Here is a 15,544-nt window from a genome sequence, read left to right as displayed (position 1 = left end):
GGATCAGTTCTGGCCGTCTGCCACTCCTGCAGCAGCTCGTCACAGTCAGACGCTCTGAAAAAACCAATTAATCAATCTGCAGCTGTGAGGGGCTGCAAGGGGCTGCAAGGGGCTGTGAGCAGTGTGTCATCCAGAAGTTCAACTGCAGGATTGAACTTTACTGAAACTTGTCACTGAGCTTTGAACTGATCATGTGATTATTTTTCACTTGACCCAATGAGTTATTTATATAAAAATGTAATAATTTAAATATTTTTCCTCTTTAGCTGCAGATGTTGTGTCTGAGGCAACAGGTGCAGCTGAAAACACTCAGCTGTCAGTTTCTTTGCATTAGTGAGTCCCCTTACGTTTTATTTTTGTCTCTACTAATTAAAAACTTGTTAAACATCACAGATTGACAGACATGCTTATGGCAAGTTGATTTATCATATAATAACTAAGCCCTGTTTACTTAAAGCAGATATTCAAAAATGTTTTTTCTTCTCAGTCAAAAAGATTCAAAATGCCTTTTATCTTATCTGAATAGGAGGAAAATGAAAACCAGTGGTGAGTACAGTTACACTAATCCACTAATAGTGGAAGTAGCTTCTTATTTAGCAGATTAGCCTTTTTTTGTTGCTATTTTTATTTAGCAGAAATTGTTAGCAGATCGAAACTGTTAGCAGATCGATTAGCTTTTGCTAAGTCAACACACAAAGAAAACCACAAGTGTAAATCTTATATATTTTATGACATTTATCCTGAATTAAATCAAAACCATCTCCTCTTGGCATTTAGCATCTTTAGCAGCTAAACTTAAAACTAAGAGAATCTAAAAAAAAAAAAAAATTAACAATATTTAAATAACGAATACAAAAATACGCAGCGTAAAATATGGTAGAGAAAGTATTTACCATTTGTTTGACTAACTTCAAATGTTTTTTATAAAATACAAACGCGAATAAAGAAATGCTTTTGTTCTGAAAGGGTTAAACTGGAAGTATCACAAGTTAGATGTATTGGATTGGTCAATTTGCCACACATGACCCCGCCCACCTTCAAATCAAACCAATAGAAAACCAACGATAGGTTTGTGAGTTTTATTTGTTTAGCATTTGCGCAGCTACGATTGTTGTTGATTATTAGTTAGTGAAGGTAAGTTTTTTTTTCACCTGTGCCCACCACTGACTAAAACCCTTCTACCTGAAATGTTCTTTTTGACGAAGTTTGGGCAAGTGGGGGTCTCTGCGGACGAGTGGGCGTGTCCCAACAAAAGGCGATTCTAAAGCGACACGCCTGATTTGATGGACTTTTTTAAAGGGACACACCTGATTGGACAAGAACAAAAGGGGCGATACCAAATGGCACGACCTGATTGGACAAGAACAAAAGGGGCGTCACCGTACGGCACCACCTGATTGGACAAGAACAAAAGGGGCGTCACCGTACGGCACCACCTGATTGGACATGGACAAAAGGGGCGTTACTGTACAGCACCAGTTTTTCTGGAGACCCCTACTTGGGTCACACCTGGTTAACCTTTGTGTTGGGGTCAGGGTCAGGCTGTATAGAGGTCAAGCAGGATCTAAGGATACCATCATGTAGGCCTCGTAGCCCACAGCGTTTATGCTTTAGACACGCCCACTCTTGTGACACGCCCACTTTGATTCCGCAGATAACTCCTTCTCAGTTTGGGTGGCTGAGAGTCATCCCCACCTCAGCGTGGTGCTGTTTAAAGATCAATATTTAATTAATAAGGTGGCAGGTGATGTGCATTCCTTAAATAACTATCATTTTTTACTTTACATGTGTTTGATTTAACTTTAAATTAACAGGAAAGGCTCTGGTTGAGGTTGAAATGTGGGTTGATTAAATGCTACAACGGCCTGCCCTACACCTGTCGGACCACTGAGGGGAGAGAGCGCGAGGACAGGGATGCAGAGGCGCGAGAGGATGCGAGCCGAGCTGTAGCCCAGCGGACCGTCTGTCCCGATGTTCCGGTGTCCCGGCAGACTCTTCCCGCTCCTCCGCCGTCCTCCCAGCTCGTCTGAAGGCTCCGAAACCAGACCAGGTAAGAACCGGAACCCGGACCTGGACTGTCACCGTCGTCTCGTGGCACAGGAGGAGGAAGTTGCAGGTGCACGCGCTCCAATTAATGGTTCTAATTAACCAATTAGCGTTTTTAATGGTTTTACTGAAACAACAACTTCTTCTTTTTTGTGTTTTAAGTACAGTTTTTAGAAAGTAAAAGTAAAACTAAGAGTTTGTGTTTGTTTATTTGTGTTAAATCAGGATGAATGACAGCTTGTGTGTGTCTGAGGGGCGGAAGTGACAAACAACAACAACAGGATTGTTCTCGGAAATGTTTCCCATCATGTGGAGGAACACACGAGCCTAACGTGGCTTTAAAGCTGTTTTATTTTTATTTATTTCTTCAATAATGTTTGATAATCTGGCCGAGCAGCTGCTGTTTCCTGGTGCTGCTTCCCTGAGTGACTGTTCGTGTAATCCAACACTTCCTGCCTCCTGAATAATAAATAGAGAAGAAACTGACGATTATCAGCTGGATTTTCTGTTTCTGCTGCTTCAGCTGTTTTCATTAAAACCTCACTCCCAAACAGACCTTTATGTCCCAGATCTGACAGACTCAGACACTTATTTAATGTTTGCAGCCACCTTAAATCACATTAATCAGGTTAATAATTACTGTGAGAGTTTTCTTCAAATCCACTGAATCATGAGATATTTTGCTAACAGACAAACACAGGCGGTTATGAAAAGACATAAAAGTGCAAAACTTCTACATAATCACTGCAATTTATTTCTGATTTGTGTTTTTATTTTTGTTTTAGTGTTGATATGACAGAATTAACACAGGAAACAGTTTTTATTACAGATAATTATAAAAATTAATAAAGTAGTAGCTAATAAATGAATACGGTAAATATTATCTTTAAAATAGCATTTTCAGAAGGAAATAAAGGAGCTGAAACTGACTTGTTAAAGCTAAAAGAAGCAGAAAATGAGCTAAAATTTAAAAAAGGAAAACACTAAAAGTAACAAAAGGCTAGCTAAAAGTTAAATGTAACAAACATTAGTTTAAGGTTAAAGATAACACAGACTAGCTAAAAGTAGCAGATGTCTAGCTAAGACCTAAATGTAACAAAGTGTAGCTAAAAGCTAAATGTGACCAAATAAAAAGCTAAAATTAAAGACAACAGACTAGCTCGAAGCTAAATGTTATAAACATCAACACGTCATAAAGACTAGCTCAAAGCTAAAGATAGATGTTTAGCAAAAACATAAATGTAACAACGTGTAGCTAAAAGTTAAATGTGGCCAAATAAAAAGCTAAACACTGGAGACGGACTAGCTCAAAGCTATACATAACAAGCTAAAACCTAAATGTAACAAACATTAGGTTAAAGATAACAACTAGCTTAAACCTAATTTTAACCAAAAGCAGCTAAAATTAAAGACAACAGACTAGCTCAAAGCTACACATAAAAGGCTAGCTAAAAGCTAAATGTAACAAACATTAAAGGGTAAAAATAATAAAGACTAGCTAAAAACTAAAAGTAACAAAATATAGCTAAACACTACATATAACAAAACAGCTAAAATTAAAGACAACAGATTAGCTCAAAGCTAAATGTAATAAACATTAACACGTCAGAAAGACCAGCTCAAAGCTAAAGATAGATGTTTAGCTAAAACATAAATGTAACAAAGTGTAGCTAAAAGTTAAATGTGACCAAATAAAAAGCTAAACACTGGAGACAACAGACTAACTCAAAGCTATACATAACAAAAAGCTAGCTAAAAGCTAAATGTAACAAACAGGTTAAAGATAATAAAGACTAGCTAAAACCTAATTTTAACCAAAAACGGCTAAAATTAAAGACAACAGACTAGCTCAAAGCTACACATAACAAAAGGTTAGCTAAAAGTAACAAAGCTTAGCTAAAAGCTACATGTAACAAAACAGCTAAAATTAAAGACAACAGACTAGCTCAAAGCTAAATGTAATAAACATTAACACGTCAGAAAGACCAGCTCAAAACTAAATGTAATAAACATTAACACTTCAGAAAGACTCGCTCGAAGCTAAAGGTAATAGATGTCTAGCTAAAACGTAAATGTAACAAAGTGTAGCTAAAAGTTAAATGTGACCAAATAAAAAGCTAAACACTGGAGACAGACTAGCTCAAAGCTATACATAACAAAAAGCTAGCTAAAAGCTAAATGTAACAAAAAGGTTAAAGATAATAAAGACTAGCTAAAACATAATTTTAACCAAAAACGGCTAAAATTAAAGACAACAGACTAGCTCAAAGCTACACATAACAAAAGGCTAGCTAAGCTAAATGTAACAAACATTAAAGGGTAAAAATAATAAAGACTAGCTAAAAACTAAAAGTAACAAAGTGTAGCTAAAATCTACATATAACAAAATGGCTAAAATTAAGGACAACAGACTAACTCAATGCTAAATGTAATAAACATTAACTAAATTTAAACATAAGAACGACTAGCTAGCAGATATCTAGCTAAAACTTAAATCTAACAAAGTGTAGCTAAAAGCTAAATGTAACAAGATTAGCCAAAAACTAAAAGTAGCATTAGAAGACAGAAGCAGCTGATCTCAGAACAGTTTTAAAGGATTTGAAAAGATCTGTTTTTAACACAAACATATTTAGTAAAGTTAAATATTTTAGAAAAAGGAAGCAGAAGCAGTTGGACTGAAAATATAAAACTAATACTGTGAACAGTGACTCAGCATTCACTGAATGTGTTTAAAACTGTTCAGAGTGAAAGAAAAGAGAGAAACAAAATAAAAAAACATCATTCAATGTGTGACTTTAAATCTCTTGTCGTTCAGGTGAGATGGGGAACGGTTCGATGAAATCAAAGCGTTACAAACACTCCGACGGTTCAGCTCCAGCTTCCAACGGCCAGCTCCACAAAGACCACCGGGGTGGGTCCAAGAGGTCCTCGCTGGACTCCCTGAGGGTCCGAGTGGAGGAGCTGGAGCGAGAAGTGAAGAGGAAGGACGAGGAGCTGGGCGCCAAAGAGCAGCAGATCAAAGGTCTCCAGGACCACGTGGCCAAACAGACCCGGGTCCTGTCGGAGCTGAGCGAGGAGCTGCAGAACAAGTGCATCCAGCTAAACAAGCTGCAGGACGTGGTGAAGAGCGGGGGCCCCGCAGGGCTCCCGTCTCGGCCCCCTTCTGTTAAAGCCAGCAGCAGGAGCAGCCCAAATCTCAGCGTCCGAATCAAAGAGAGCCTGAACAGGAGGAGAGGAGCTAAAGCCGGGGTATCAGCCGAACCCACGTCCAGCAGCCTTCCGAAGTTCTCTTTTGAGAAGGCTCGGGTACCGAAGGACGCAAGGTGAGAGATGACAAACCAGGGCCGACAGAAACCAGACGAAGGTCTGAGACGCCCTCAGGCTCAGCCCAGGCTGACTCTGTGGGGGGTGGGGGGTAAAACTGTAAGAGCCCTCATGTGAAACTGAACCTCTCCTGTTACTGCTCTGATTCATGGCAGCTCTGTTACACCATGTCCTGCCTCAACAAGAGGTTATAGGATTAAGGAAGTAAGTTGATCTTAAAATGTTTTCTCAGGGGCTCCAGAGGAAGCAAACCAAGAAGAAAAAAAAACTGCTGCTAAATGCTAAACGCTACTCTGATTGGTATATAATTAAAATATATATTCATAGTACAAAGCACCCGAAAGAAGCTAAAATCATCCTGGTTTTATAGCCACACTACCCTGCTGGGAGCGAACACTGACCCTGTTAATCCTGATGTTTACAACTAATAATCCCAGTTCAGATTATATAAACAGATGTAATGTAGGCTATATGATGCAGCCCCGACTGAAAACAACATTCAGCTGAACGACAGCTGCAGAGGTGACAGGACGAACAGGGTGGAAACATATGACTATCTGATGCTCTGCATTTACTAAATGAGCTAAAGCATGAGCTAAAACTTAAAGATGGCGAAGACTAGCTAAAAACTACACTTAACAAAACATTCGCTAAAAGTTAAAGCTGAGTACTTTCTAAAAATTAAATATAACAAAACATGAGCCAAAACTTAAAGATAACAGACTAGCTAAAAGCTACATGTTGCAAAACATGAGCTAAAACTTAAAGCTGAAGACTTTCTAAATGCTAAATGTAACAAACCATGAGCTAAAACTTAAAGATAACAGACTAGCTAAAAGCTACATGTTGCAAAAAATGAGCTAAAACTTAAAGTTGAAGACTTTCTAAATGCTAAATGTAACTAAAAATTTGGCTTAAAGATAAAGTCTAGCTAAAATTACATGTAACAAAACATTAGCAAAATGCTAAAGATTAACTGGAAGCTATATGTAACAAAATATTAGGTAAATGTTAGACATAAATACTAGCTAAAAGTAGCAAATTCCAGCTGAAGGCTAAATGCAACAAAACATTGGCTAAAAGTAAAGGATAAGAAAGACTAGCTACAAGCTAAATGTAACAAACATTAGTGTAAAGTTAAAGAAAGACTAGCTAGAAGTAGCAAAAATCTAGCTAAAAACTAAATGTAACAAAACATTAGCTAAAATCTAATTGTAACAAAACATTAGCTAAAAGTTATGGATAACAAAGATTAGCTAAAAGCTAATCATAACAAAAGTATGGGTAAAAGCCAGTTGTAACAAAATATTAGCTAAGAGCTAAATGTGACAAAAATCTATCTAAAAGCTAAATGTTACAAAACATTGGCCAAAAGTTAAGGCTAACAATGGTTAGCTAAAAGCTAAAGGTTATAAAACATAAGCTAAAAATTAAGGCAAACAATGATTAGCTAAAAGCTAAATGTAACAAAATTCTATCAGCCTCACAGCACTAGCATCAAAGAAAGCCTGAACAGAAGGAGTTTAGATTCGCTGCGTTTATGAAGCACCAAAGTGAAAATTTCTGTCCCACCATAAGATGGATTAACGGACCACCCAATACAGACGCCCCCTGCCTCGTGATCTTTAAAACGCGTCTCTTAACCTTTTCAGTTTACAGCTCCCCAAAGGAAGTGATGTCTTCTTTATGTAGCTGCAGCTGTTCAAATATGCATCTGTGAACTTTGACAGCTCATGATGATTTTTTGTTTTCACTGTTTTGTTTGATTCACTGTCAGAAAGGAGCTGCAAAAAATCATCAAGTCTCTGGAGATGAAATATTTATCATACAGGCCAAAAAAACTAATGAGTAATGATGTGGGAGTTGTGGTGGCTCAGCAGTGCATCAGTGTAGCCGGAGGTTGAGTGTGATGGTCTGCTCCTATCTAACATCTTGTTTTTCTGCTGCAGCTGTGGAAGCAGACATCTTGTTGATCTGAGACACCTGGACCTGGGGTCTCCCCTGTTAACACTCCACTTTATTTTACTTTTGGGCAGCTCTGGTCCCTGTATGTTCTCATTCATGCATTATAACATTATTCACACAACACATTCACTACTGATTTTACTGATTACCACATTATGTAATTTAATTTATTTTTGCATATTTAAGTTATTACATCATAAAAACACTTCTTTTCTGCATCTTTACCAGTTTTTATCATAAATTTTGAGTCAGTTTGTGACAAACAGAGGAGTTCCTGGGGTCATATCCCGGACGAGCCCCCAATTGTGTCATGACCTGACTAATAAGCTGATGAATTATGACTATACTTGGCACAACATGTTGGTAATATAGTGTTTGATAGATAATTTATTTGTTGTAACAAAGCTTTGAGCACGATTGGCAGCACCTGGGGGTACCAGAAGCAGAATAAGTGTCACTAGTAACAGCAAAATAAGCTGTTTGGCAAAGAAAATTTGGCAAATTTTTCATGTTTGCAACCTACATGCTCAGCTCTACTGCTCATCCCACAAATGCATGTTCCTTACAAATGTGGCACTGTTTAAAAGGGTTTGTATAATTTATTGCCAAGAAGCCTTGTTGCTACAAAGAAACACAAAGTGTAAAATGACATGTTGAAAAATGTCGCTAACATAGTTTTCATTATTTAGCTCACTTTGTGTGTTAAAAAATTTCCACTTTTTATTATTTAGCTTACTGTTCTTACATTCAGCTAGTTTTTACTAAATGTTAAATTTAAATGCTAAAATATATATTTAAATATTAAATCCTAAATCTAAATGTAAAAGTTAAACCTTAAATGTTAAAGTTCACATTTAGGTATTTTGGAAACGCAGCCTTTGCTGTTGGTGCTTGGCTCATGTTATGACATCATCATCCTGAGACAATAGCAACCGCTAGTGCTCCGATGCAGCTAAAGCTTCACTAAAAGACATCAAACCTGCAGTTCTTGCTGGTGTCTGAGCTACACTTCAAACTGCTGGCCCACAGGGAACACCCATATTGTTTTTATGAACACATTTTGAATTTAGATTTTAAATATTATCTTCAGTAGCATTAGCTACTAGCGTGGCTAGCAGTGGCCATTGTTTGTCGCAGGTTGATTACATCATCCTTGGTTATCTGATGCTGACTTTTAATGCTTCTAACGTTGTTAAAGATAATATTTAAAATATAAGCTTTAGCTCATTGGAGCGCTAGCACTTGCTATTGTCTCAGGATGATGACATCACAACATGAGCCAAGCACCAACGGCAAAGGCTGCCTTCCATTCCAAAATAACTAAATATGAACTTCAACATTTAAGGTTTAACTTTTACATTTAGATTTAAACATTTAGATGTAGGATTTAATATTTAAATATATTTTTAACATTTAAATTTATCATTTAGTAAAAATTTGCTAAATGTGAACAGTGAACTAAAAAATGAAAAACATATTGATGAAATATTTTAACATTTTATTTTACACTTGGCGCCCCTTAGAAATAATCTACCAAACACAAATTTCCTTTCTTTCTGTGCTAAGTTTAGCTCATTTATATGTTATTAAAATGCCAAACATTGTTTCTGTTTAAATTTTTCACTTCTTATCTAAAGGGTTTGAGTTGATCCTTCGGATGTGGAAACAGCCGGGTCAGAGTGTGTAACGCTTCCTGTGTTTCTGATGTGCTGCAGCGTAAAGAAGCTCCTGACAGACGCTTTGAACAAGAACCAGTACCTGAAGAGGCTGGAGCAGCAGCAGATCAAAGACATGGTGGAGTGCATGTACGAGCGCACGTACCAGCAGGGAGAATACGTCATTCAGCAAGGAGAGCCGGGGAACCACCTGTTCATCCTGGCTGGTAAGGTTCACCTTCGTCTCAGCTTCTTATTCTGGAAGTGAAAACATTTTTAGACAAATCTAAGACAATAAATTTAAACATCCTCTTCATTGAGACGATGTCGTTTGAAACACAGACTATTTTAAAGCAAGTTGTTGTATTTTGTGGGCACTCTTTGGCCTCACTGGACGCCTCTCTGACAACGAGCCAATCAAATCACAGCAGCGCTGCAGAAACCGGGCTTTCAGTTGCAGCCGTACACAGATTCACGGGATGTGAATATCTGCAGAGCTTTTTTTTTTGTTTTGAAAGCTTAGCTGGACTTTATTTGAAAAATGTAGATTATAATTATTTTGGTGGTTGAAGCTTATTTTTGGCAGATGGAAGCAGGACACATTCTTGTGGTTTACCAGTTTCTTGGCAGGAGAGAGGGAAGTTAAATCTGAACCGTAAGTCTTCGTGTCATGAAGGATACGAAAACTGATTATAATTTTGCTTTTTCATTTGCTCATGAATAAGTCATTTAAATACCAGTTGCTCCACAAACCTTACAGAAACCAGAGAAGAGTTTTTAAATGTCCATGAGTTCTGGTTTGTCCACAATCGGTGTTATAGCTGGAGAAAATTCAGTGTGTGCTCTGTCACAGGTGTCCAAACTTTTTTTTATTTTATTTTTTACAAAAGTTAGAAAATACAAAATATTTGTTTTTAAAAGTTTGTGGGATGAAGTTAAATCAAAATACAGAAAGTCTACTCCAAAGTCACTATCAGATTAAAAATTTAATCTGTCACATGCATTTTTTTAAAAATTGTGAATATGTAAGAAAACCGCTCATGGTTGATGATTATTTTTATAATGAGGCTTTGAAAAACAAAACGTCAGGAGATTGTTGGGCTGTAAAAGTAAGAAGTACAAAAATAAAATGGCCGGAGGAGCATCATGCAACAAGTTAGAGTAATTGGCAACAGGTCAGTTAAAGGACTGGGGATTAAAAGAGATTATTAGAGAGGCTGAATCTCTCAGGAGTAAACATGGACTGAGGTTCACCAGTATGAAAAATTGTGTCTTAACAATTTCAGAATAAAATTCCTCCACAGTCTTTGAATCTCCAACTCATAATCTGACCGTTCGCTGGAGGAGAGTTTGTTGTAGTCGACGTCTCGGGTGACATTTTCTGGCTTTCCTTGAACTCCAATTTACGACAGTGTTTCAGGTGTTTCAACAAGTTTGTAGCATTTGTGTTAGCTCCGTGTTAGTTTCAGGTTCTCATTCATGTTAGCTCAATGCTAGTTTCAATTCTGCATTAATGTTAGCACCACATTTGTGTTTGCTCCGCTTTAGTGTTAAGTACACGTTAATCTTAGCTAAATTTTAGCACTAGCATTAACTCTGCATTAATGTTAGCTCCCTGTTGGTGTTAGCTCTGTATTAGTGATATCATTAGCTTCACATTAGTGTTAGCTCTGTGTTATAGCATTAGCTTCACATTAGTGTTAGCTCCCTGTTAGTGTTAGCTCTGTATTAGTGATAGCATTAGCTTCACATTAGTGTTAGCTCCATGTTAGTGTTGGCTCCACATAAGTTTTAAATCCACGTTGTTAGCTCTGCGTTAGTGTTAGTTCTGTATTAGTGATAGCATTAGCTTCACATTAGTGTTAGCTCTGTATTATAGCATTAGCTTCACATTAGTGTTAGCTCTGTATTATAGCATTAGCTTCACATTAGTGTTAGCTCTGTATTATAGCATTAGCTTCACATTTGTGTTAGCTCTATGTTAGTGTTAGCTCTGTATTATAGCATTAGCTTCACATTAGTGTTAGCTCCATGTTAGTGTTAGCTCAACACTAGTTTTAGCTCTGCTGTAGTCTGAGCTCTATCTTGGTGTTAGCGTTAGCCCCGTGTTAGTCATTAGTATTAACACCACATTGGTGTTTACACCACTTCAGTATTTGCATTAGCTCCATGTTAGTGTTAGCATTAATGCCACATCACTGGTCCATGTTAGCGTTAGCATTAGCTCTGTGTTAGCTCCACACCACACTGACTTATCTAAGTCACAAATCACAGTAATTGCAAAGTGCCAAATATTAATCTGTGACAGTTTTTCTGATGATTAATTGCACATGATATGATTTTGCCCAACCCTAGTGCTCAAACAGATCCAAATGCAAAATTTATTTTGGAAGCCATGAACACCAGTCATCCATTTTAAAAAGCAGAGCATCCAACGTGTTCTCAGCTCACAAACCTGCCTCTTTGTGTTTGAATTATTCTTATATTTTCAGAGGGGAAGCTGGATGTGTTTCAACAAAGCAAACTGCTCACATCGATAGCAGTGTGGACCACGTTTGGAGAATTAGCCATCCTGTACAACTGCACACGGACAGCATCGGTGCGAGGTAAACCATGTTTTTAAACTCTTACAGCAAAAACTGAAAGTCCTATTTGTATTGATGTGTTTTTCCCCTTATATAACCTCAGACTGACGCGATGAGCATCGAACACATGAACCACTCAGAGGATTGAGCTTGTGACAGACATAATCAAATATTGTTTATTAGCAGTCTGCTTCAGTGTCCTGTTTGTCCCAGCTCTGGTCCCGGACCAGGTTGCAGTCTGTGTCCCAGTTTGAATGTTTACCGTTGGACACGTGTTGAATGGTACAAGCTGACCTCATGACTGGTTGACTTTATTCCTCACAGTCATAACCTCTCAATGCCTTTAAATAATATCTGAATATGCTTGACCAAAGGTCCGTTAGTTAACATGAGGTCAGGTGTCCAGGTTTGGTTTAGATCCATCTTCTCTGACCTTCATCTCTGACCTCTTTCAGCACTGATGGTGAGAAATGAAGAATTTAGATGTCATCAAAATCTTTAGTTGCTCGCCACAGTTGGTATTCTGATTGGTTCCAAGGCTTTTGGAACGTAGATAATGTTCTGTGTGAGCTCTTTGTTTGGATTGATGTGTTTAACCAAGTAAATAACCGTTTTATTGACCCAAAAAGTGCCTGTGACATCAAATTTTTGTGATAAATGTGAATGCTTTTTTGGAAAGAGAACAATGATAACATATTGCAAAAAAGATTTCACTCTGTTGAGATGAACAGTTGTTGAGATATTTGCATGTTCAGTAACAGGAAGTGATGTCAAAGGGGAGTGTCTGCATGTAAACAGAGTGATGCTACAATAATTAGAAAAGAATCAGATGTTTCTTTAGATTATTAAATCACTATCAGAGTTGAATAAGAGTTTGTTTCAATAAACAAAGACCAGAGTTTATTTTCTTAAAGAGTTCCCCTTTGATGTCACTTCCTGTTTCACTTTGCTGAGCCAAATTCAAATGAAAATATGCCAGATATGAGACAAAATGGGTAAAATTGTGTGTATTATGCTAATTTTCTTAAATATAAATATGTTTTCTTTGACCTTTTTGTATTTGAAGTATAAGCATGTCATAGGAACTTTAAGCTTCCTGTGACATGCGTGTCCGTAAAATACAAAATGTCAAAGAAAACATTCATATTTAAGAAACTTGGCATAATACACACAATTTTACCTGTTACGTATGTCACATAACTGACACATTTTCATTTGAACTTGGCTCAGCTAAAGTGAAACAGGAAGTGACATCAAAGGGGAACACTTTGAGAAAATAAACTCTGGTCTTTGTTTATTGAAACAATATTATTTGAACTGTGACTCTTTCTCTTCTTTCTGTAGTGAATAAAAAATTGTAAAGAAACATCAGATTCTTCTCTACAGTCTGAGTTGTTGGCCGTAGTAGCAAAGTTCTGTTCCCATTCAGACATTCCCCTTTGACATCACTTCCTGTTACTGAACATGCAAATATCTCAACAATTGTCCATCTTAGCAGCATGAAATCTTTTTTGCAATCTTTTATCAATGTTATCTTTCCAAAAATACATTCATATTTATTACCAAAATTTGATGTCACAGGCACTTTAAATAAGTTAAACCAGCATTGACCATAAACTACATCTCCCATGAAGCGTGTTGACTAGTATTTTTCAGTGTTCATAAGAGGAGGTGCTAAAACACTGTTTCTATGCAGGAAATACCAGGTAGAGCTCAGTTATTGTTTGTTAGCGGTTCTCAGTTGTAGCATTGAGACAAGGATTGTGTTTAGTCAAAGTTACAACATTAAACATTAAAGTTAATTACAATGGACCCTTTGAGGGCCACCATAACACTCATGTGGCCTCTAGTGAGAATGAGTTTGACCTCCTCGGTCAAAACTCTTGGATCGAAAAAATAAAAAATACTGTACATTTTTTGTTGTAGTTTCACTGAATTCTGAATGTTTGCAACCAGTGAGCTGTGCATCACTTTATTTAGAAAATCACTGCTTTTTTCTTTTGCACAGCTTGCAGAATTGTCTAAATTTAGCATATTTGATTTGATTTATTGATTTAACAGGAAAAGATTACTAAAAATCAAGCCTGACTCAGCATAATTGCTGTTTTACAGCAGGTTCCTGTTCTGCAGCACATAAAACACTCAGAATTACAGCATCACAATCACATCATTATACACCATAGACACAAAGACAAACAAGCATACCAAATTTCAGGAAGGCAGCATTTGCAAAATAGGACGTCTAAATATGAGCACAACAAAAAGTGTCCAGCAGATGGCAGACAAGATTCTTCTTAAAGGTCTGTGGTTTTGAAATGGACTTTATGTTTTGAGGAATGTCATTCCATGCTTTAGTACAAACATAGAAGAAAGACCTCTGGCCGTAACAGTTTTTAAAAGTTGGTAATATCAGTTGTCCTTTTGTAACAGATCTAGTTGAATGACCACTTCCAGAATTTGATTTGGGCAACAATGCACAGAGAGTTCCATAATTGGCACCTTGGAAGATCTGAAAATACAAATTAATACCACTATACAAAACACAATTCTGAAAAGTCAAGGCATCAGACAATGAAAGAAGTTCGAAATTACTACCCAATCAGGTGAGGTTCTGAAGCCAGTCAGTAGCTTGCTGTTCTTTTCTTCGCTGAATGGCGCACACTTCAAGGCTTGAATAACATGGTTCCCACCATGTCGGATATTTGGACTTTATTTATTTATCTATCTATCTATCTATTTATCTATTTATTTTTGTTTGAATAGCATCCAGCTGCTTTTGTGTTTTTTTTAAAAATTTTTTATAATATTGTGTGGGCTGGGTCAGGGACTACAGGTGGAAACTAGCACCCGGAGCTATAACCTGATAAAGTGCATCTTTCCTTCCATAGTCCCTGTTTTTGAAAATAATAAGGTTAATAAAAAAGGGACCTGCAGCTGTGATGATTTGTGTGTTTTTCACGCCTGCGTTTCCAGCCGTGAACAAAGTGAGAACATGGGCTTTGGACCGGGAGGTCTTCCAGAACATCATGAGGAGGACGGCCGAGACGCGACACGAGCAGTACCGCAACTTCCTCCGAAGGTGAGGCCCGAGTCTTAGCCGCTAAGTTAGCATCTCCTGATTCTTTATAAACCCTGTGACGTTAAAACCTCCGTAAGAAAACAATTAATTTATCCTTTTTGGGGCAAATCTGAGTGGATGTGGAGGAAGTATTTTTATTTTTATTAAAAATATATAATTGCTAAATTCATTGCTGTTCTGAATTGTTGTAGAAAAGGTCACTAAATTAATAATACAATATGGCATAGACAGGAAAACTTCTCAGAATATCAACAAATTAAATCTATGATTAAATGTAAATTTAAACATAATAAAACATTATTAGAGACACCAGCAAGTATATTGGAATTTCTTAATCTTAAATCACCCAAATTGCTATCTAAAATCTACAATAAACTATCTAGAATAGACGACTCAATATCAGTACCTGTTGCTAAATGGGAAACGGACTTACCAGTCAACTTTGACCAAAACACCTGGTCTAAAATATGCTTGGAAACATTTAAAATAACTAGAAATTCTAATCTACAATTAATGCAATATAAAGTCCTCTATAGAGCACATTATACAGGCCAGCGAATGTTCAAGAGGGGTTTTACTTCATCTAATAACTGCTCCCATTGTACAGGCAATGTGCCAGACAATTATATCCATGCACTCTGGCTCTGTCCGCCTGTCCAGAGGTTTTGGGTCCGAGTATGTGAAGATTTGTCGAAGTGTTTGAATTGTTGTATTCCACCCTCTCCGTCTGTTTGCTTATTGGCTGTTTTAGGTGATGTCACTATAGAGAAAAACACTTCTCATTTGATTTCCACTGCCTAATGCATCGCAAAGAAAACCATACTCTTAAATTGGAAAAATAAAAATGATCTTAGCATTAATCAGTATAGAAATCTTCTGTTAGATCATTA

At 37.1% G+C, this 15,544-nt stretch overlaps 1 protein-coding gene across 3 annotated transcripts in view; it reads left to right on the top strand.

Moving 5' to 3' along the window:
* Positions 1 to 1,677: 1,677 nt before the first annotated feature.
* Positions 1,678 to 15,544, top strand: part of prkg2 (protein kinase cGMP-dependent 2) — a 37,650-nt gene continuing 23,783 nt past the window's right edge. The window contains exons 1-6 of one of the 3 annotated variants that reach the window (XM_014019675.1): positions 1,678 to 1,744; positions 1,815 to 2,050; positions 4,862 to 5,369; positions 9,051 to 9,217; positions 11,483 to 11,596; positions 14,549 to 14,654. In XM_014019675.1, the coding sequence (XP_013875129.1) occupies positions 1,972 to 2,050; positions 4,862 to 5,369; positions 9,051 to 9,217; positions 11,483 to 11,596; positions 14,549 to 14,654 (974 nt within the window). In that variant the 5' untranslated portion in view covers positions 1,678 to 1,744; positions 1,815 to 1,971. Of the gene's footprint in view, positions 2,051 to 4,861; positions 5,370 to 9,050; positions 9,218 to 11,482; positions 11,597 to 14,548; positions 14,655 to 15,544 lie in introns of all 3 variants that reach the window. The other 2 variants (XM_014019674.1, XM_014019676.1) reach the window with 2 other exon arrangements.

Source organism: Austrofundulus limnaeus, unplaced genomic scaffold, assembly GCF_001266775.1.
Source record: "Austrofundulus limnaeus strain Quisiro unplaced genomic scaffold, Austrofundulus_limnaeus-1.0 Scaffold226, whole genome shotgun sequence".
Classification (NCBI taxonomy): Eukaryota; Metazoa; Chordata; class Actinopteri; order Cyprinodontiformes; family Rivulidae; genus Austrofundulus; species Austrofundulus limnaeus.
The sequence above is the reverse complement of the archived record's forward strand: the minus strand, read 5'-3'. Positions and strand labels throughout refer to the sequence as shown.